We start from the raw sequence: 23,854 nt of genomic DNA, 5'->3' as shown, positions 1-23,854 counted from the left end.
CCCAGGGTACTGATGCATTTTATTTATTTATAGCACATACTTAGGCAAGCTTGTCAAACCAAAGATACAAAACATGTTTTTTTTCTAGAATAAAAAATTTATTTGAATAGCAAAAATAGGACACGAACAAAATGTCTCACAGCATACAAACTGTAATGCAAGGAGACTGGATATACACAATGGAGCACTATGATTGATTTGCTGATGATGAGGATATAGTTGAATGCTGGTACACCTGAAATAATGTCATGAGATAATGAGTACTTGTTCAGACTGAAAAAAAATATTAACCTCATGCACAAATATCCTTATCATAGAAAACAAATAAGAGTACATTTTCTAAACCACAGATTATTCTGGTGCTTTCCCGGCGTATTTGATTCGTGAAGGATTCTCGGGTCTTCCACCGGGTCAAGGGTTCCATATTGGCCGACGTTTCGATGCCCGACTCGTGCATCGTCTTCAGGGTTGATGGCTGCCATTCCATATTTGGCCGTCTTATATACCTGAGCTCCCGCCTCAGGTGACCTGTGATTGGCCCGAGGAGGGGGGACCTCCTGATTGGTCGCCGGGCAGTTGTGGTCTGTTCCTTCCTTTCTTGGTTTAGCACCGGTTTCCATGCATAGCTGAGGGAATAGCCGGAATCCCTATTGAAATTACTATTATTAGGGATAGGGATTCCGGCTATTCCCTCAGCAATGCATGGAAACCGGTGCTAAACCAAGAAAGGAAGGAACAGACCACAACTGCCCGGCGACCAATCAGGAGGTCCCCCCTCCTCGGGCCAATCACAGGTCACCTGAGGCGGGAGCTCAGGTATATAAGACGGCCAAATATGGAATGGCAGCCATCAACCCTGAAGACGATGCACGAGTCGGGCATCGAAACGTCGGCCAATATGGAACCCTTGACCCGGTGGAAGACCCGAGAATCCTTCACGAAACAGATTATTGTGACAATCAAACAAAAAATTAATATGCTCTCAAAATCAAAATAATATAATAATTTTTGTGATTAATTACCTTCAATAAAATTTCAATATTAATCAACACACCAAAACAACTAAACCAGAAGTTTTAAGATGCAGAAGAAAGTCTTGTTTTGTCTCAAAGTGTGATTTTTTCTTTTCAATTCTAAGTGGGACCAATAAGTAAGGCCTCAATGCAAGGGCAATATATTTTAATAGGAGGGCTGTCACTAGCTATCAATTCCAACCTAATAAACATAACATTAAAATTCTCCCTAAACATTCCATATCCGTCTCTCAAAACTTTCATGCCTTCACAAACTTCATAAATCTTTACAGCTAATTTGACCCATATTATTCAGAACAAACACATCAGTCTCCTCGGTATCATAATGGCTAGTTTATTATTCTGATGCAATATGTTTCTCCAGCTCACTTTCCATTTAAAATTCCATAAAATTAACCCTTCAGATGAAAGAGTTAATGCTTAAAGACACAAAAATATTAATCTCTTTCAGCATAAAAAATATACTCGAAAGTATCTCTATTAATTAACCTCTCACCCTCCTTGAAACTTGTTTGAATAAATAACACCCTGTCTTAACACAATATTATATTCAGACCTTAATATCCTCTTAGATTTCTTACACTAACAAAAATTCTGACTTTCCTTTCCTTAAATTGTGAGTACTCTCTCAATCTCACTTGACAAACATGCTTTTTCAAAAATGACTAGGCAGGAAAAAAATATTTAAGAATTCTCTTTTGAAGCACCATAATCTAAACATGTTCCTCTATTAATATTAGTATAGATAATCTGAAGGTCAAGGTAGGTTTTGGATAGACACAAGCTACCAAACAGTACAGCGATAATTCCATTGCCTCTCCAAACAATTACAACCCAATATCCTACATTACAATAGGGTCCTCAACTATTTCATATACTTCCTCCATTCTATCTAATATCCTAATCATATTCCTGCCCATTATTCAGTTTTCTAACATTCTCCCCTCTTATAAGCCTTCAACATCTCATTACCAATCAAAATACTCAGCATCCATATTTCCTGCCTCCATAGGATTTCTCCCAACAATACCCTCTCCTCTCCCACCATGCCTAGGACTTCCTTGTTTGTTTTCCTTCCTTCCATTTCACCTTCTCCATTCTTCTCCACACCCACATTTCAAAAGCCTCCAGTCTACATCTATCCTCCTGTTTCAATGAACACATTTCCGCACCATACATAGCTACGCTCCATATCAAAGTTTTTACGAGTGTTTTCTTAATATCCTTAATCAATGTCCCTTTCATCAACTCTCTCTTCCTTGTGAAAGCATCTTTGCCTAGCGCAATTCTACTCCTTACGTCCATACTACTTTGACCGTGTTGGTCCCAAACACTTCCGAGATACGAAAACTGTTCTACCTGCTCTAGTTTTTGCCCTCCTATTTTAATGTTAATCTTAGCCTTTTTCTTTCTAGAAAATCGCATAACCTTTGTTTTATTGACATTGATTCTCATCTCATACCTGTCGCATTGAATTTCCCATTCACTCAGCAACGCTTGCAACCTCTTGCCCAGCAAACTGAAAAACTAAAGATTGATCATCAGCAAACCTTGCTGACCTAATATTTTTACCATACGAGGTCTGTTTGAAAAGTATCACGACTTTGTGTTTTTTCAAAAATTATTTATTTATACATGAATATCTATTTTGTACCCTTCAAAGTAATTCCCATTAGATATTATACACTTGTGCCAAAGTTTTTTCCAATCTTTGAAGCACTTCAATAAATCATTTTTCGTGATCTTGTTCCTCTTTCGATGCAGTCTTTATCTCATCAATCGTAGTGTAGCGTCATCATTTCATGTGCCTCTTCAGTTTCGGGAACAGGAAAAAGTCACTGGGGGACAGATCTGGGGAATACGGTGGCTGCGGCATCATTAGTGTGTTGTTTTTGGCCAAACATTTCTGCACAAGTAACGATGTGTGAGCAGGGGCGTTGTCATGGTGCAAAAGCCAATTTTGGTTCTTCCACAAATCTGGGCATTTGTGGCGGATTGCTTTGCGCAAATTGCGCATAACTCTCAGGTAATATTCCTTATTCACCGTTCCACCCTGTGGCAAAAACTCATGATGCACCATACCCCTGCAATCGAAGAAAACTGTAAGCAAATCTTTCACATTTGACCGAACTTGGCACGCTTTTTTCTGTCTTGGCTCGTTCTACAGCTTCCATTGGGATTATTGAGCTTTAGTTTCCATGTTATAACCATAACCCCATGATTCGTCACCAGTTATGACCCTCTGAAGCAAATTTGGGTCATCGCGGACAGAGTCCAACACCTCATTAGCAATGTTAATGCGTTGCTGTTTTCAGTCGAAATAGAGCAATTTTGGTATGAATTTTGCAGAGACCCCGGTCATTCCCAAATCATTGGTAAAAATCAAATGGCACGAGCCAATTGATATGTTTAAGTCATCAGCAACTTCTCTAAATGTGATTCGACGATTGGCCAATACTATTTTCTTTACTTCATCAATGTTTTCGTCTGTAGTTGACGTACTTGGGCATCCGGCACGCTCTTTGTCGTTCACATCTTCTCGGCCCTCGGGGAACATTTTGTACCACCGATAAACGTTTCTTCGGTCCAAGGTAGCTTCTCCATGTACCACAGTCAACATTCGGAATGCGTCCGCATACTTAATTTCTATTTTCACGCAAAATTTGATACAGATTCTTTGATCCTTTTTTTGGAACAGGCAAAAATTGAAGACAAGACAAAACACGTTCAAGCAAAACAGTTGACAGCAATTAAGTGAACATTTAAAATGGCCGAACTATTCGGCATAAGTGAGAGACATAAGTACCAACATAACGCCACAAAATAATTGAAATCAAATATATGTAACCCGCAGAAATTCAAAATTCGCAATACTTTTTGAACAGACCTTGTTTACTTCAACAATGACAAAAGTTCATTGGTTCTGCTTTTACTTCTATTGGCAATACTCTGCTACTTGCTCTCTGTTAACAATGCTTCTTCCCTCATTTTTATTCAAAATTACGAGGGCCGTCCCAGAAGTACCCAGCGTGATCTAGAGAAGGCGGTAGTTGTTTGAAAAATATCACTGTATTAGAAAGTATGCAATCTATAAAGCATATGTTTCAGGTTTAAAGATGCCACGTTGCTTGGTATTTTTTTGGTAGCCTACAATAGTGAACGTTTTCAGTGAATTTGTGAAAATGGAGAAAATTAGTCATCGTTATGTGGTGCAATACTTTTATATGAAAGGCCTCAGCCCAACCAATGTAAAAGCTGCACTGGATTCTACTCTGGGTGAGTCTGCTCCTTTGCTTACAACAGTAAAATATTGGGTAGCAGAGTTTAAATGAGGCCGTACGAGCTGTCGAGACGAGCATCGCATTGGTCGACCAAATGAGGTCACGACTTCGGAAATGATGAAGAAAATCCACAAAATGATACTGGATGATCGTCAATTGATAATGCACGAGCTAGCACACAGAGTAGGCATTTCAAAAAGTGTGGTACATCGCTTGTTAACTGAAAATTTGGACATGAGAAAGCTGTGTTCAAGATTTCTCACACTCAAGCAAAACCAGTGTTGTGAAGATGTTTCAACTGAGTGTTTAGCAAGGTTTCACAGCAGAATTTTAGTGCCGTTTCATAACCATGGATGGAACATGGGTCCATTACTTCACACCCAAGACAAAAGAACAATCAAAAGAATGGATTTAAAAGGAAGAACTGCCTCCAAAGAAGGCGAAGACCATTTCATCTGCAGGCGAGGTTATGGTGTCAGTTTTTTGGGATGCGCATGGGATAATTTTTATTGACTATCTTGAAAAAGGAAAAACTATCAACGGCGAGTATTATGCGAACTTATTGCAATCTTTGAGTGAAGAAATCAAGCAAAAGCGGCCGCATATGGCCAAGAAGAAAGTGTTGTTTCATCAAGACAATGCACCAGGTCACAAATCCATTATTGCAAAGGCCAAAATTCATGAATTAAAGTTTGAATTACAACCTCATGCACCCTATTTGTCAGATTTAGTCATCTCGGATTATTTTATGTTTGCAAACTTGGAAAAATAGCCCAGTGGTCAAAGATTTCCCAAGCGTGAAGAAGTCATGTTGGCAGTGAATGGCTATTTTGGGTCGGGTACTTTTGGGATTACCCTTGTACATCTAAATAATACCCTGCAAGCCACCATATTGTGCATTTTGTCAATCATGTCTGCGCAAGGGACTTTCAATGGACATCCTGAATGATGTTCATTATTTGTGGATGTACAACCATGTTTTAACTCATTTAGCCAACTTTAACCACTTGCCTGAAAGGATTTTATTTTTGGCACAAAAAATGTCATGTTTTTTTCATTCCATTTTTATGTTAATTTAAAGAAAAGACTAAGTGTTACAGAAAATTTTTATCATTTACTTTTTATAAAAATTAAACATTTTGACTAAAGTATTTTTACAATTATTTCTAAAAGTTTTTCACTGTGTGGTATATTTTAAAATAAGGTGCTGCACAGAGTCCAACATCACATGCTTGGCAATAAAACCTTGTTTCTCTTCTAATCTTTTTACCAACACCATCCCTTCTGGCACAACAACCTGCACACTGCCTACAAGGCTTTTCCTCCTTCTCTGTAGGTGGAATATATTTGGGGAAGTGCCTCTCAGTTAGGCATCTAGGATTTGGCTCTACCGAAGGCCTTCCACCCTTACATGACAGATCATGCATGTGGCACCTCTCAATTATATCTTCCACTATTTTCATTCTAAAGTCTAGGTTACTCTTTATTCCACCATTATTCCAATACAAGACGAAAGCATTCCACGTGGCCTGGCTCAACAAGTGAAAAAAAAAATTCATAATACTTTTTCCCCCTTTTCCTTATAATGGGGTAATTTGTTAGGTGCTGATCTGCCCTATCTACTCCACCCATTGTATTATTATACTCAACAATGACTTAGGGCTTCCTTTGCATGATATCCCTGTTTTTGAATTCAACATATTTTTCATTATGTACTGTAGAGTACAGTAACAGCTTTTTTGTCTTGCCATTTCATCACCATCACTTTACCTCTCTGGAAGGCATTGAATTCTCCCTTTTTCAACTTCTTTTTCTTTATATCAACTGGCACTTCCTTCCTTGTAACTCTCAATGTCCCATAAGTATCAGTTCCTTTGGCAACCAATAAATCAGCCAGCTCTGGGGAGGTGTAATAATTGTCTGTAGTCTGGCAATAATCTTTACCTAGTAGAGGTTTCATTAGTGCTAGCACAATCTGGAATGTTATAGGAAGATTAGTATGTTCTTCATTCAATACTGACCCTTTTCCTGTATCAATAATAAATGACTATATATATCCAGACTTAGATTCACAAAGCATAAACGTCTTTACCCCAAATCTAGCTCTTTTCAGGGGAATATACTGAATCCATGATAGTCTACCCTTATACAGCATGAGGCTTTCATCAATAGAAATATCCCTCTCAGGTGTCAGCAAATTTGTTTTTGTTCAGATATTCAAGTGCGGGTCGAATTTTATTTAGCTTGACACAAGGATGTGTATCTCCAACAAGGATACTATTGTCTGCAAAATGCAGATAGCATTTGATGAGTATAAATCTATGGCATGACATAATATTCTAAAAGAATGGACTAAGAATGGTCTGCCTCTTTGACCAATACCATTCTTCAACTGGCTAGCTTATAATTCCCTGAAGAATGATCAAAGCAAAAAACACTCTAATTTCATTAGTATTGACAGGCTGCCAGTCTTTACACCTTGAAAATTTTTTCAAAACAGAGGATTCTATGCACTGGTCAGCATATAAGTTGGTTTCCACCATTATGAATTCAATTAGGTAATCATCAATAAATGTCTCGAAGTATTGAAGAATTCCAGCAGTTTCATCAATGTCTAAATGAACAGCAGGAGAAGCAGTAAAAGGAAATCTTGGAGGTGGTGGTTTGGGATTTTGATGGGAATTGATCGGACACCACACTCTTGCATCAAGCAATTGGGCAGATATATCTTCACCATAATCCAAAAATATTTTGGTACCTGAATCTTCCGAATCATATATGGGAATGCTCTTGGAATTACTCGATTCCAAATCAGACATAATAACAGGAAACTTTGCATAAAAATAACAAAAACGACATTTCAATAAACAAAAATCTTTTTAGGATGAGATATTAGAAAAATAATTTATATAATTTTATAAACTGTCAAATATCATACCTTATTTTGTGCTAAGAAAAAAAGAGATTTCTATATTCAAATATATTACAGTAAAATCTGGCCCAATATCTTGATTTTTGAAAACAAGATTAAGAAAGATCACCACTAACATCAAAACATTGCCGTCCTAACCGAAATTAAATATAATAAAAGAATAAAGTTCCAAAAGTTTCAAACTATTGTCACTAGTGTGCAGTATGCTAGAGACAAAAAAATGGGCAAATCAGAACTGGAGCGAAAAATTTTCGATGCCCGTGCCACACAAGGGCAAGTCAATTTTGGGAGGAAGCGGTTGCCCATGTCTGACAAGGGCATGTCAGGCAAGTGGTAAAACAGTCCCAAACACAGGAGCAGACGTGACATCACCTTCATCTAACTTAGATTTCATCTCTTTCGGTGTTAAGCCTTTTATATCGAAGTATTTAATTGCTTCAACTGACTATGAAAATGAAACCATGTGATGGATATAGCCTGAAAGTTAAACAGCAGTCTAATGAGGGATGAGGTTTAATAAAAACAAAAGGGTAGTTAGAAAGGTTCTTGGAATCACCAGCATTTGTCAGTGCTAGGGCAATGAGTCTCCCGCATAGTAATAGGTAATTCTTTATGAGTAAACATGTTACACATCAGTGCTCAGGGAAGATATGTGGTGCAGATGCCTCTATTTTTGTCCCTGTGTAGTGATTTAAGAAGATGGAAAAAACTGGGATTCGAGCGGTGATTAAATACTTCGTAAAGAAAGGTATGACGGCAAAGGATCATGCCAGCTTTCAGAACACACCACTCATTTGTATTGAAATGTTGCCAAGTGGACAAACCAGTTAAGTTAGGCTGGGTCAGCTTATAAATTAATCCACATATAAGTCAGCCAAAATGTGCCACAGCCCCAAAAATTATTGCAAAAATGCATAAAATGGTGATGGAGGATTGCCGACCTAAAGTGAAAGAAATCACTGAATCTGTAGGGATGTCATCTGAACAGGCATATCACATTTTAAGAGTAGAATTGGAATAATTAATTTAAAAAATGGGTGCCACGACTATTGCTGCAGGATCGCAAATGCATCAAAATGGAAATTTCTGAATGATGTTTGATTTGTTTTAAGAGCAACCAACAGGATTTTCTGTGCTGATTTGTGACCACAGATGAAACTTGTGTTCACTACTATACCCCAGAGACAAAACGGCAGTGAAAGCAGTAAAAATATGTTGATTCACCCCCGCTAAAAAAAGCAATGGCAATATTGTCGGCCGGAATGGTGATGGCTTCAATTTTAGCAGGGCGCAAAAGCGATTCTGCTGACAGACTATCTTTCCACGGGTAAAACAATTACTGGACAATACTATGCTAATGTCCTGGACCAACTACAGCAAAGGATACAAAAAACTGAAGATACACAAAAATTAAGACACGAGTTGTTGCCACACCGCCTAATTCGCCTGATTTGGCGGCTCCATCGAATTTCCATATCTTCCCCAGGCTCAAATTTACCTCGGTGGATGAAGATTCTCTTCACACAAAGAACTATCAGCCGAAGTAGACTGGTATTTTTCAGGTCGAAAGGAATACAATTTTCGAGATAGGATCAAGACATTGGAACATCGCTGGACCATGTGCATTAGTGTAGAGAGCGACTACATTGAAAAATAAAAAAGTTTCACTAAGGTAAGTTTTTAATTTCTATTCCATTGCAAGAACTTTTCTTACCCTTACCCTTGTACGTGTATACAATTACAACCAATTTGCACATCAAACTCCAGACTTTTTTTAAGGGATTCAGCCCTTTTCCCCTTAACTTTCAGAAAAAAATGAGTAATTCAACTTTTCCTGATTTTCTTAACTTAGTGGCTCGCCTAATAGCTTTAAGTTCTCTGATATGTAAGTAAACTTCGAAAATATTGGCTATTGAGTTTGAAAAAATGATAAACTACATTCACATTAATCATTAGAGCAAATGAAATAATGAAGTACACATTAAAAATTGAGCTAAATTGGAAGTAGCCAGGACTTTCCATTAATGTGATCACTTCAAAAAACCATAATACTGCTGCTACAGAATACATACATTCAATTAAAAAGAAATCAACAAAGAGCACTGCTCATAGAGCACTAGCGGATACCCATCCTTATTATTAGAAAACAGTTAACAAATTAATGTTAATGCTGACAAAGCATTTGCAGCAACAGAGAGCAATTTGTTATAAATTCTTATCTCAGTTCAGCTTAAAACATAGTGAAAGTTTGAATTTATAAAAGTCAATTTTACAATATCCTCAAATTTACATATTTTTTGTATGTAGAACTACATCTTTATCAAAACTTTTTATGAACTTTTGTTTTTTTTTAGGATTACCTGCAATAAAATTTATTTAAGTAAGAACACATTTTCACACACGATAAGGCTTTACATTTAGGTGTCTTATACATCTCAAAAGTCTTAGGTTATTATTGGGGTACTAGAGGCATGAAAAAAACTCTCTATGGCATATAATATAAGTAAAACCACAGATAAACAGGACTTGGTCAGAATAACCCACACACTATCCAGGTTAAATTTTGGATTCACTATATACGCTTTCATCATTCCCTATCCATACTTTCATAAAATTTCAATTAAATATAAAAAAAAAACAGGATGGAAGTCGAATGCACACCATTGATTTGCAGAAGAGACAATGAAATTAAATTAGAAAATGAGCTGGGATCATAGGAGTGAAGGATGTGTGAAGCAATGGCACATACAATTAAGAGATGAGCACACAAACAGGCACAATTAGGGAGATAACTCTCTCAGCATCACCAGGGAGATCTACAGGTATCTCATGAAAAACTCACCTACTCACTTTAATGCTGCGCTGGTTCTCAATTCCTATATTTTCAATGAGCCTGATGATCTGAAACCATTTTGCAAGTTTCCTGAAGCAGACAGCTTTTGTCTGTAAATCAGTAAATTCTTTGCTGAAAAATAAATTGATGACACAATAAGAACCAGAGAGGTAAATTATAGTTAGTACTGAAGAGCAGTGAGGAAAAAAGAGTGATTAAGAGATGATTTTTGAAAATTACAGTGGAACATCATAATACGAGCATAATCTGTTCGGCAATCTTTCATAGGTTTGTACACAATTTCTTCATAAATATTCCATGATTTTGAAAAATTTACTCCCTTGGAACCTTATATAACTGGTACAGTAAGAAAAAAATTGCAGTTTTCTTCCAGAAAATTTCAAAATGAACTTTTTAGCAGGGCAGAAATTATACTGCCAGTCGGGACCTGTTCTTGCCTGTGGTCTCCGAGAAAATCCATCTCAAAAAGGGCTGGCTCTTCTTCAATCAAGTCAAACAACCACAATAGATGAGGATATAAAGTCTAACATATTTGGGAAACGATAAAATATTTTGCCATTATGATAAATTTATTGGGGGGATTAAGACTTCTCATATGATGTTATATATTTATTTGACTGAAAGAAAGAGTGTGAAATACTAGAAGAAAGTTGCTTTACATATGATATCTAGGATGGTTTTGAATAGGAATATTCTAAATAAGGAATATTGAAAAGGACCTCGGAACACTCAGTCAAGGTTAAAATTTGTCAGTATCATTGAGCATTTGGGAAAAGTGGGTTTCAATTAGAGACAGTTCATCAAAAGCAGGAGTATAAGAAAGGAACGCAAAAAACAGGCTTATTGTTGTGTATGCAGCTCTAAAAATAAAAGAAAAATATCCACAACCGTCTGTATTATAAGAAATAAAGGCTTGAATGGGAAGTGTTTGGCCATACACAAATACTGATGGTCTGAGAAGTTCTTTCTCATATTATGCATTATATCTCATGAACAAATTGGAATAATAGCATCAAATTTGGATATGATAGAGCTAAATATATAACATATTATAATATATGTTCAATTATGTGATAAATGTACAGGTTGTAATAGTAATATTATTTGAAATAAAAATTTGGCGTTTCATTAAAATGTTTTTAACTAAATATTTTTTATAAAACTACTTTTTATTTTGACACATCCAAAAAATTTTTAAATGGTAACTAAAAATTTTTCCACTTTCAGTCGATATTTCAATATCCTTGACCTAAAAACAGACAACAAAAATTATTTGAAAAAAAAAGCTTGAAATTCGCAGAAATAAGGAGCGAGCTTTCTGGGCTTGAAAACCAAAAATGGCTTGAGAGCGAAAGGGTTAAATACTTGTATGGCCGTTGATGATCCTGACATCTTATTAATGAGGATGAGAGCGAAAATCATTCAAACCTTGTTACAAACTATATGCTTATTTATGGTGTCGCATCGAAATTATTTTTTGTTTATGCATATGAGAAGTAACCTTTTAACATCGTTGAGAATATATATTTGTTGTAGAGAAACTTTTGTTCACCCTATTTTAAGCATCTATCTCCTTAGTCTTGCCTGCGTTCTTGAAGAAAAAGCCAATCGTTGATATCGACTGATTATTCATGTGCATACTAGATCAGCCACGCTCATACCTTGTTCTCAATTTTCAATGATTTTACTCTTCACTTCTACTGTTATTTTTTATTTTTATTCTCTTATGGCTTTCTTCTAATGGAATATTACTTCGACGTAAATTTTAAAACCATACAAAAAAGATTATTAAACTTTGCACAAAAAATCAACATAAACAAATTTGAACACAAGTTAGGAAAAATGCATGTTCTCTAAGATGCTACCGGAACGAGTGCTAGAGACAAACTGGAGTAGCAACCGTGCAATGAATGCGGGAATCGCCCTCTCCTTGTCACTTATGCAAAAATTTTCTCGTTAAGCAAGTCGTTTTTGGGACCAATATTTTTGCCCTTATGCAAATTATGAGGTGCTCATTTAGCGAGGTTCCATTGCAGCTACTGAGGTGCAATGCATATCATAATGGGGGTATTCACTCATGTTAATTACAATATAAAAATCAAGGCATCTTTCACCACATATGTATTAGCATTAACACTATTGAAGTGAAGGTTCGCATTACTAAGGGCACGCTAACTGAACATTGTTTGTGCACCAATCACATTCATGGGCATAATGCACATTCTTCTTCAAACCACACATTGTGACCTCAAGGCATTTAAAGTATTTCCAATGGCTTGCTATATCACCAGGAATCATGTAAAACTAAACTAACTAGAGTGAAATTTGAATAACAGTAACACTATGTCCATCATTTTGATGACAACAGTGGAAATGTAAAACAATATCCAGTTTTACTTCCAAAAGAAAATGAATATGTATAAGGATTATTTTAATTTTAAATCTAAATAACACCATTTCACCTTGAAGGAACACTTACATGGTTCCCTCTTTATACGTGATCCAAAAAGGGTGCTACGTTTGAACTCTGCTGCCGATTGTGATGATGGCTTGGGCAAGCGAGAAGCTAACTCTAAGGGCACTACACCAAACTGTGTAGCTCCCTCTACACCAGCGATTGGTATGTAGTCATCAAACTTCATTATCTTATTTTTCTTTTTTTCCACCCTATGCTCTTGCATCCCTGTTTGAAGAATAAAATGAAACAATTAGAGGATCAAAAATAAAAAAAACAATTAAATGCTGTTAAACAGCAATTGCCAGCTCTCATAAAATAGCAAACTGATATGTTGGGTTCTTTTTTATCATGCAGCTGTGCAAATATGAGACTGTTGAGACTGGTAGACACCTCCCATTCGCTTATTTCCATTGCAGATTTTAGCACACTTATAAAAAACACATTCACCAGCCAACATTGCCGGCATAGATGCATCTAAACACAACTGAGGCTGTTTTAATCTTCACTTATTTCCCTTGTAAAACTGGTGCCAAATGTAAGGCAACCAATGCATCATGAAAAAATGAATGTCGATAGCTTTCACTATTTTTACAAGATTTTAACACCAAAGCCATTATTTTGATAGATGCACATTATAAATTATTAACCATGTGAAAATGTTCACTATTATACCACTCGTGCTATTCCAGGAAATATTTCCATACATTTTTTTTTTTTTATATTGGAGCAATTCCAATTATCCCCACCATTAGGCTGAACTTTGATTGATGCGTGCATTTGATGAAAATGCCTTCAGCAAGAGGGTCTTGTGATCACAGCTAAATATATTTTAACTATCACACCAAATGCCAGTAATTACTGAACGCCTACCTTTAGCAAATGAATGGAAAAAATAATTAGTTTGAGTTATGAAAATAGGCCATAGAGTCATATTGAGAAATGAATGTCTCTACTTCTGTTTTTAAAATTGCCCTACCTAACTGTTCCACTAGGTACTCCACATTGCAATTTATTATCACTACATACGTTTCAATTTCTTTTGAAAATTCATTTGGATTAACTAGGTTTTCATTAAAAGTATAAATTATTTTTTCATTCATTTCTGTCAGAATAAATGTCTCTAATCTTTGGAATTTTTATCTGAATTATATTTCTTTACTATTTTGTGTATCAATAGCTGCATTGATAGCATAGCATCACAACATTACTCTCTTAACCTTTATAATTACAAAAACTACTTTCACATATATGTTCATTCTTAATGGCTTATTATTGTTAGCATTCATATCAGTAATATTAATGCATTTATTTGTCTGGAGATTTGGTGCATATTCACTCACACACAAAAATATGGGACACGTCAGATATAAACTTCACTATTTTAGAAAATATACAATATATATACATATACATACATAACAAACACAAAAACCCACCACATATTCATTCACATGGTTAGAGATACAAGGAAAAGGGATAGGAACACATAAAAGATGAATGCAGGAATGGTGGGGAAGGTGGAATCGAGTGGATCAAAAGCGTCTCAAACCACAGATTTTCGACTTCCCGGGTCAATGCTATAACCATTGAGGTGTCGAGGAAACAGGGTTTATACAACCCATTGCTCCAATTCTTTGGCCAGAAGATGACAATGGGGAGCTATTTTATCCAGCGAAGGAGAAATTGAGGACACAAGAGGAAAGCAATCATTCAATGTCATAAATCATAGGAACAGTGTGTTTCATGGCACACTAAGCCAGAAGAAGAAAAGAAGGAAAACACATTGGCCAAATACTCATTCAAACACGAAGACCCGCCATATGGTGAACACATATCCATTCACATGGTTATATATATACGAGGGTCATCCGGAAAGTAGTACCCGTTCGTGAAATAAAGACACAAAAGTAAATATTAACAAACATAAAAAATTTTATTTGAAAGAGGATACTTTAAACTACTTCTCAACATAATCTCCAAGCAAATTAAGGCATTTGTCATAACGTGTGACAAGTTTCTGTATTCCTGCTGCATAGTCCTTCGCCGCCAGCTCATTGAGATACGCGAGGGACCCATCTTGCACAAATTTTTGCATAATGCAGATGGTGTTTAACAATTTCATGAACAATTGTTCGAGAAAAATTGGGAAAATGCTCACAGATGTCATCAATTGTGACGCGCCGATCGTTCCTCACGAATTCGTCAACTGAGCTCACCAGTTGGTCTGTAATGACAGACGGTCTCCCCGAACGCTCATCGTCGTGTGTGTTCCCCCTCCCCATGTTGAAGTTGCGACACCACCGCCGAACAGACGACTCGTCCATTACATTGTCTCCATACACCTCCTTTAATTGGCGATGAATATCACATGGGCGAACGTTTCTTGCATTGAGGAATTTAATCACTGCCCTCACTTCACAACTGGCGGCGTTCTCAATTTTTTTAAACATTGTAAACAATCACAGAAACAACACAGGCAATGCTAGCGTCACGCAACTTGGCTCAGAGAAGGCAGACAAGCCACTGAAGCTATCTGACCTCGTCCAGCGGCTACTCGCGTCGTCAGCACTTCATGCGGCACGAACGGGTACTACTTTCCGGATGACCCTCGTATAAGGAAAAGGGATAGGAACCAATATAAAAGAAAAAACACAGGAATGATGGGGAAGGTGATATCGAGGAGATCACATGCATACATGTATGTAGGCATACCAATATACTACTATATTTACCTATTATTTGATTACGGCAGAATTGATGTATAGGGAAATTTCCAGAAATTCATTTATAGAATAGAACATATTATTTTTCAATGTGTTGAACAGCTTTTTCTAGAAAATAGGTACTATTGTTTCACATTTGATTCCATGGGGAAGTTTATTGAATAACCTTAACTCCATTGCTTTGGGCCCATGAGCAGTACTGTATGATCTGACAAATGGCTGCTGTAGGTCATTGCAGGTTCTTGTATAGTGATATAATCCTCTTTTGGATTTTGAAGATTATGCCTGTATGGCGAGATGAACCCGAGAAGAGGATACTAAAAGTGACATGAGAATGAAATTCCCCATAATAATTGATGAAAAGGACCTCTAATATTTCTTGAGGTAGCACAGAGAACTTAAGTTTCCACGTAATTTGAAAATATGTTCCTCCCAAGACATGTTTCTATGCAGGATAACTCCCAGGAATTGGGTGCTGGAATTTTGGGGAATGCTTACACCTGCTGTGTATACTGAGATTGTAGGGGAAACTTTGTTTTTAATAGCAAAATAAATCAGGCTGGACTTGTTTAAATTGGGTTTTAGGCAGTTAAGAAGACACCATTCATTGAAAATCTGAGCTACTTCAGCTGCTCTTTCTGTCAAACTGTCCACCGAGGAGGCTGACACAATAATATTAGTATCCCCAGCATACAATAATGAGTCTACTCCCTTAATGGACATAACCTTATCTGGTAGATCATTAATATAAATTAAAAATAAAATAGGGCCAAGTACAAAACCCAGGGAAACGCTCCGTGTTAGCAATAGCAACACTCAGCAATATCGGAAGCACATGCTCATAAAAACAAATTATTGGGGTTTATAATTTTCATGCACTTAAAATCTTACACAATATTCAATTAGTAAAACAAAAAATTCAGTTTTTTTAATTATTTCCTCCCAAACACTTTTACATAATTTTTCATTGGTCAACTCAAAAACAAAATAATTTGAGTTTTCTCTGTAATTAACTAAAATTCATTAGTTTAACCTTACCTTTTTCATCATTTTTCTTTTTTTTATTCATCGAAACTGACTTCTTAGGTGGTGCTATATCAGTACTATCTGGCAAAGTACTGGTCACATCTTCAGTAAGCCTTTCTGGAACGCTGACACCAATGAATTTCATTTTCTGTGACTGCTTCTTTTCCTGAAGCAAAGAAGTGATTCCGAAGTAAAGATAAATATTATTATTATTGCACGAATGACAAAATCAACCACTAATATTTATGCATACACTAACTTGAACTATTATTAACATCTGACAAAAATTTGTCTAAAAATGTGATTATAACCCACTTTCATCTGTTAACATAACAGTAGGAAAATTTCAAGTGGCAAAGAGTACCTAGCATAGTATAAGTAAGGACTATTATGAGCAGATGAATATTATAATGTTCATCAAAAATTGTTTTACAAAACCAAAATTAATATACATTACATTACAACATCCCAGGAAAAAATTGATGAAGAGATGATACAGAAAATTCTGTATCATGATACTAAGGGTTGTATTTTGATACAGGATTTCTGTACCAATGGTTGAATTATGCATTGCAAGATGCATAACTCAACCATTGCCGAAGCTCTGAATCATCGATGTATGGTCGGTACTGCATGATATGAACTTGTGTGCCATTATTGTGCAGGGCTTGTCCTATAAAACCATTTACATTAAGAGATTTTGCAGTTCCAGATGATAGATGGTCTGATTGGAGGAGATGCATCCTTGACAGAATGTTTAAAAAATTCACAAATAAAAGATTGGCTTTCCAACTAACAGTGCCATCTACAGAATAATTGGACTTGTGATATAAAAACAGTAACAGTGGCCAACAAAAGGGCTGGCTCCAAAAATTAAGGCCATTTGCTGAAGAAGATAACAACATCTAATAAAAGATTCAAAATGATTTTATTAGTGCTAAAAGAAACCAGGATTTTTTGTGCCTTTTTTGGTATTATTTCAAGTAAAAATAATCTATTCAAGCAATAAATTTAGCTGTATATTTGAACGTTTTGAAGATAACTGAATGTTGTTTTGTATTAATCACCAATATTTGCATATTTATTTTGGTGCAGCTGTAGTACAAGGTGCGGCAACATAACTTCCTTTTTTCAAACACAAAATGCTTTCAAAAAAGGAAGTTATTTTGCCGCACCCTATATTTAACACTCCTACTAAAGCATGCCCTTGTTAATCAAGGGAATTTTTACAATGAAAAGTATGAAGGTTGGTTAACAAATTGCAAAGGGACGTATTAGTCCAGTGATCAGAGCACTGGTGGAGAGCTCATGCTCAATTTCTGGAGACATCTCTGGGCACCCTCAGCTTCACCCAGGCAGTACGATTTTCGGACACCAGATTTCCATGGTGAACCAAAAGCAGGGAAGGGAACTATGCTGATGCGAGAATTTCCACTGACATTGGGTTATGTATTAGGTGAACTCTACCTTAACCTACCAAACCAGCCTCTGGGTTAATAACATGATACGTATGGGTAATTAAGAAAAGAATGATATCATTCTTTATAAATGAATAATAATTTTTGCTAATATATAAAATAAATACTTACAACAAATTACAAGAATGATAAAATCACTGCACTGAGATTTAGGTGCCCTGCAAGAGATCATGTACTGCCTACAAACGTACAAGTATTTAGCCAACAAACATAGCTGCATCAGTTTATGTTAGGTATAATTAGATGTATTACCATATTTCCCAGCCCATACGATACTTTTTTTTACATCAAAATCAGCCTGTGCCATATGGTTCAGGGTTATAACTTTGACTAATAAGCACAAGCCAATTAGCCAGAACAATACTTACTATTAAGTACTTTTTCAGCATTAGGCATAGGAAATTGTTGCCTTTATTACAGATTTTGATAACTGTTTTGAGACAGTAGTAAGCAACAGAGTTTTCATATTTTGTTGAAAGAACTTCCTAAAAAAATGATCAAATTAATCGTTAATGTATAAAATTATTAAGTTTCATCTCACACGTGGAGCTGCTTTAAAAATTAATGCATGTCGGGCTAATGGGCATGTCGTCCCTCTGCTAACACATACAGGGTTCGTCCGGAAAATAAGTGTACTGACTCCTGGGCTGGGCGCGCCGCTCCAGGCGCGCCCAGCACCGCTCTGACGGGCTGCGATTGGAGGGGGGTATGTTGGCAAGCGACGCTGAAAAAGGCAGTCGGCTCTGAGCTGTGGTGTAGTGAGGAGCTCTGTTAACGCGAACCTCCACGCTCGACCCACGTCACGGAACGCGATGCCGAAGCAGCGTTATTCCATCAAATTTGTGGTAAAGCTTGGGAAATCGTCTACCGAAACTGTTGGTATGATTAACCAGGTTTACGGGGAGTCAGCCATGTCCAGAAACATGATCTTTCGGTGGCACAAGGTGTTCGTGGAGGGCAGAGAAGAGGTCGACGACGAGTCTTCGAGAGGTTCCCAATGATGCCTTCGCGGGAGCGTTCCAGGAATGGGAACGCCGCTGGAACAAGTGTATCGACTCACAAGGGTCCTATTTTGAGGAATATTAGCTTAAGATATGTAAAAGTGTAATAAATTTTTTTTCCTGAGCTCAGTACACTTATTTTCCGGATGAACCCTGTACGTCGTATCTCTCCTGATAAACTCGGAGTCTACCGGTATTCAACCTGAAGCAATAAGTGAGTGATGTAAAGGGATAGAAAATGGCTGTTTTTAAATATTGATAATAACAGAAACTAAACGCCACCTAAAAAAGTTCAAATTATAATAACCTCATGTAATCTTAATAGAGATGATTGTAACGGAGCATTGCATTAATACTAGATTCTGTGAATTATGCTTCAGAACATGGAAACAAAGCAGCTGAAAGGTGTTTTTGGCCCACCTCTGGCTGAGACAATGGTACTAGAACAGAAGGAGAAGAAGTCAGATTGATTAAATACAGAGGAGTAAAATAAATTACGATAATATTCACCTAAATGGTTCAAGCTTCCCCTTAAGCTGCCAATTGGATATGAAAGAAAGGTTATGTGGTGCCAACTCATGATGTCATACTGACAGAAAGAATGAAATGGGCAACGATTTCTAGTTCTTGTGATTGAAAAAGTCCAGGCAGAAAGTTGAAAGTATACATCATAATGTCTTTTTAAAAATGTGGAAGTGAGTGTATCACTACATGGAAATGAACATGACATTAATGACGAGGAAAGTGACAACCCATGTGAAGATAACAGCGGAAATGATTTAGCACCAGTGATGATGAAATTCTGGGATTCTACGATGGATAAATTTTGATATATGTGCAGCTACTAATTTTTTCACATAACTTCGATTCCTTCGTATTAAATGTTAATATCCAAATACTTGGATCCTTTCTTGTCTGATCTAAGTATTTTTCATTAAATCTAAGCTGAAAAATCAAGGAAAGCGATGAGTAAAAATTCAAAAAAGTCTAATGGGCCAGAAAATACAGTATTTTTATCGCATTATTTTGTACTAGAAAAAGTCACCCCTATTAGATGATTTTTTTTAAGTTAGTGTAGCAAGTGGCCAACCACCAATGTCCACCCATTGCCTTCACTCGCAGCAAAACGAATGAGTTACTGTGCACAAAAATGTTGCCCAGCAAAAGGCTCATTCAGTTATCACTAAATTCTAACAATCTAAACACTGGGAAATGTATTCGTGACGGTTGAAAATCACATTAAAATTCACAGGCCAAATGTTTGAAATCACAAGAAAACAATTTACAAAGCCGATCCAGACCAAACCAACTTCTTTAAAAGAGTACTTTGTAAAAAGATATTTGTAAATTGCAGGTATTTGTGTATACTTTTTTGGTTTGCAGAAGTCATAAGTTAACATGGGATTCCCTGAAAGTAGTGTACGTGCACTTCAGGATTGAGCATAAGTGAGAGGTTCCTTGATGTGCTGCAGCCATGGTACGTACATATCTCTGTTACTTGCATTTTTCACTTTTTTTTAAAATTCCCTCTACATATTCCACCAATTGCCACTAATTATGTCTGGAAATCAGTTGTGTGAGGACGAAATTATGCCAAGGTCAAAGCACCATACACGAAAAAGTGAATGGGATCGGGATGGTGCAGTGGCTAACGTACCAGCTTCCAATTCAGAGAGCCCAGGTTTGAATCCTGGAGGTGGCAACTATTTTTCAGAGGCATCCTGATCCCTACTTGAGGTGCTTTGTGGAGAGAACTTGGAGAAGGTACGCCATTCGTCAGATGGGACATTTAAGTGTGGACCCCTAGGCGTCTTTCGTTACTGTTAGGCTAATGCTGATGCTGTGTTTCCCTCCACCATTCCTCCTTTCCCATTCATCCATTATGGCATAATCTTATACTACTATTTGAAGAAGTAAATCAAAGATGAGGGCAAATACATATATACCACAACCAATGGCAATGCTATATTTAGTGCAATGGGTAAGTTTCATTAAACTTTTTACATTACCAACACATTTGCAAAGGTAAATCTCGTAGAAACAATAAAATCTGTCCATAAACCATGGTGATTTTATTAATCTTTTGTCATTATTTTACCACATAATTACATTTCAGTAATTATGATGATATTAGAATAACACCAGGGAATTTATATTTTAATAATTATACATTAAACTCATCAGATTGGCATCTTTTAGTTCTTTTATGTTCATGGTAGGTGATTTTCATGGACCCCATAGAGTCGCATAATGGTGATGGATTTATTGATTATTGCCAATAAATACATCAAACTGAACTCAAAATCCTTGAAATAGCAATACTAGAATACTTGAACTTCAGTGCTACTGTCAATGAGTCTGTACAAAAAATGTTAATTAAAATATCTTTTTCATTCAAAGGTCTCTTGCAAAAAACTTATCAACATTTGCAGCTTGTACATGAAGGGCCACAATCGAAAGGTGCATTGACCAAAGTTCACACGCTTCTTAAAAGTATAATTAACTGGCTGCTCAAGGCAATTGGGAACCATAAAACAAATTAGAATTTAATGAAAACCTATGTGAAATAGTGGAACATTGAACCTATCACGGAGGGAGTGTCAATAATCCTGTATTTAAAGGGTCTATAGTGTAAGTAACGCAGACATACAATCCCAGACGAGTCTTCTCTATGGAATACCTACCACATGATAATGAGAAGGTGGCTCAACACTAATGGCTCTGTATGCTAAGATGATCCAGGTAATATGCAACTCATATCCTACACAGAGTATCAGAAAATATAAGAAGATTACATCCTAGAGCCAACAGCTGCATCTATGAGTTGAAATAAATGTTCCTAAAAGCTCCATTAAGAATCCAACTTTACATAGATATGTTGCCTGAAATTCCATCACCCCCACAACCTACAGTAACAATATTGAAAAGTGGCTAGAGGCAGCTCTATTTAACTTTGAGTCATATGCAAGTAAAAGGGTAATATAAAGGAGTCTCTGAATGTGAAAAGAGCAGTATTCTGGAAGACACTGAAATTGTACACATACATATTAGAGTAGTATGCAGGAATCATTATTTCCCACAATAGGAAATTGAATAATTTATTCATCAGGAATTTAGTTAACATTCAACATAAAATGAATATAACGTCAAACCCACAGCCAAAATATTGTTATCCACACACATGGGCCATACATTATTGTTGAATTTACATGAATTAGGTGATCAAGTCACGTTACTTCGGGCATCTGCAGGATTCTAACTTTTGGGGTGACTGAAATTATCATCAACAAAACACAATAGATTCATATGCTCAACAAAACCAAGGCAATTTATCCCTCAAAAGTATTAACATAGAAAATAATCTAAAATGTAACATGAGCCATGCTAAAAATGTTACCTTTTCAGCCTTCTGGCTCCTGATCATCTCAATCTTTTTTCTTGTACGCTCTTTCTTTTTCTCTTTCTCCCTACTGATTGCTTCAGCAATCGCAGATAACTCCATACTGACCATATTTTTGGATATACTAAATGGCACAGCTTCTGGCATATTATCAGTTTCAGAATCATTTTCTGATTCTATGGGTTGATCATCATCAAAGTAATTTTTCTTTGCGCCATCCTCCTGCATCTCATCTCTTCCAGTGGATTCATCCTGAAACTAAATTTTGGGACTTATCACATCATATTATTAATTTAAATATAAAATTTCAATGCACCCATAAAACCTAACTTCACAAATAGCATTTAGGGACCATAAATTACAACAGAAACATTTGATGTTCGCTATTTTTCTCAAAATCATTTGAGCACTTTCCCAATTTAATGGGTAATATATGACTGTAATTTACACATTGATATTTGCTTCCTCTTAGAATTATTTTGGATAACAAAGAAACGATGAATAAGTTGGTGTATCAATCTCTGTATTTAATTGATTTACTAAACTTAACAGCACATTCGACTCTTTTCTTGCATTGTTTTAACTTCAATTAGATCCTATTAATGACATTCTCGAGCATCTCATATGCAAATATTACGACTATGCACAGTAAAACTGTAAGTTAGGCGATCCTGTAGCAGTAAGTATACCATGCATAACAACTTCATTGTGCATCGAACACTGCAATCGTCCATAGAGTTAAACCTCCCACGAGCAAATGTAAGAAATTTCCAGCTATCTTCACTGCATCAAAACAAGCTCAAAATACTTTCATGCCAATGAATAATACAACAATAAAAATGTTTTTATCTCGCGCATTTATCGTCATAAATAATTACGAGACGTCCAACGAAATTGTTTATTCTATTGTATATAATGACAACAAGCAATTTTAAACAGGAAGTTCGTTTACATTGTAACCAACGTTACCTACCTTGAAAGGTTTAGTCACAGATTCCTGGTTTGAAAATTCTTCTCCATTTCCCCTAAGGATAGAGATATCCCTTGTTCCTTCATTACTGGACATTACAGTTTCCTTGACTGGTGAATGATCCTTAGATATAATGCGATTTAACACTTCATATTTAGAACCAGTCTCTTGGTTATTTAATTCAATGCTCATTTCCTCCTTTTCTTCTATAATTTTGAATAAGTTAGCAGCAGAAAATCGTTTTATTGACTTAGGAGTTTTTGTTAAGCTGACAGATTTTCTTGAATCTGTGGATGGCGTTTCAACTTCATTATCGTTGGGGAAGGAAGAGCTGGCGTTGTCTTTGATTGATTTACGCTGTGATTTAGGTGTCTTGATTTTGAAAAGGGCTCGGTCTGGCGTGATAACTCTTGATCTTAGTTTTCTCACGATTGGAGGGCTGACTATTTCATTGTTATCCGTATCTTCCTGATTGCACCTTTCATGGTGATCTTCTGCCTTTTCATCTTCACCAGACATTGATTTTCTCGTCTTCATTTCTACCACGCGCCTATTTTTTGAAGTCTCCTCAATTGCAACACCTGCCTTATAACCAAAAAAACATTATTAAATAATAATTCAAACGTGACACGATAGACAGAGGATGCATATTAACCACATGGCTCAGAACAATTGACATACGAAACGTTTGATAATT

The 23,854-nt window shown here is 36.3% G+C and overlaps 1 protein-coding gene across 5 annotated transcripts; it reads right to left on the bottom strand.

Moving 5' to 3' along the window:
- Positions 1 to 84: 84 nt before the first annotated feature.
- On the bottom strand, positions 85 to 23,809 carry LOC139695755 (transcriptional regulator ATRX homolog). 5 transcript variants are annotated; one of them, XR_011702388.1, is made up of 7 exons: positions 23,161 to 23,809; positions 22,185 to 22,445; positions 16,321 to 16,474; positions 12,581 to 12,784; positions 10,090 to 10,212; positions 2,497 to 2,561; positions 128 to 235 (listed from the first exon to the last, which is right to left on the bottom strand). XR_011702388.1 is itself a non-coding variant. In XM_071594531.1 (6 exons), the coding sequence occupies exons 1-5, from the start codon at positions 23,692 to 23,694 to the stop codon at positions 10,124 to 10,126; spliced, it is 1,242 nt and encodes a 413-aa protein (XP_071450632.1). In that variant the 5' UTR covers positions 23,695 to 23,809; the 3' UTR covers positions 128 to 235; positions 10,090 to 10,123. The 5 variants fall into 5 exon arrangements, 3 of the variants coding, with proteins under 3 accessions (XP_071450631.1, XP_071450632.1, XP_071450633.1); XR_011702389.1 differs by having other exon boundaries at positions 10,098 to 10,212; XM_071594531.1 differs by lacking the exon at positions 2,497 to 2,561.
- Between the last annotated feature and the right edge of the window lie 45 nt (positions 23,810 to 23,854).

The sequence above is a fragment of the Hetaerina americana genome, unplaced genomic scaffold (assembly GCF_022747635.1).
Source record: "Hetaerina americana unplaced genomic scaffold, ioHetAmer1.1.p SCAF_63, whole genome shotgun sequence".
NCBI lineage: Eukaryota > Metazoa > Arthropoda > Insecta > Odonata > Calopterygidae > Hetaerina > Hetaerina americana.
Note: the sequence above shows the minus strand (reverse complement) of the source record. Positions and strands in the feature narration are given on the sequence as shown.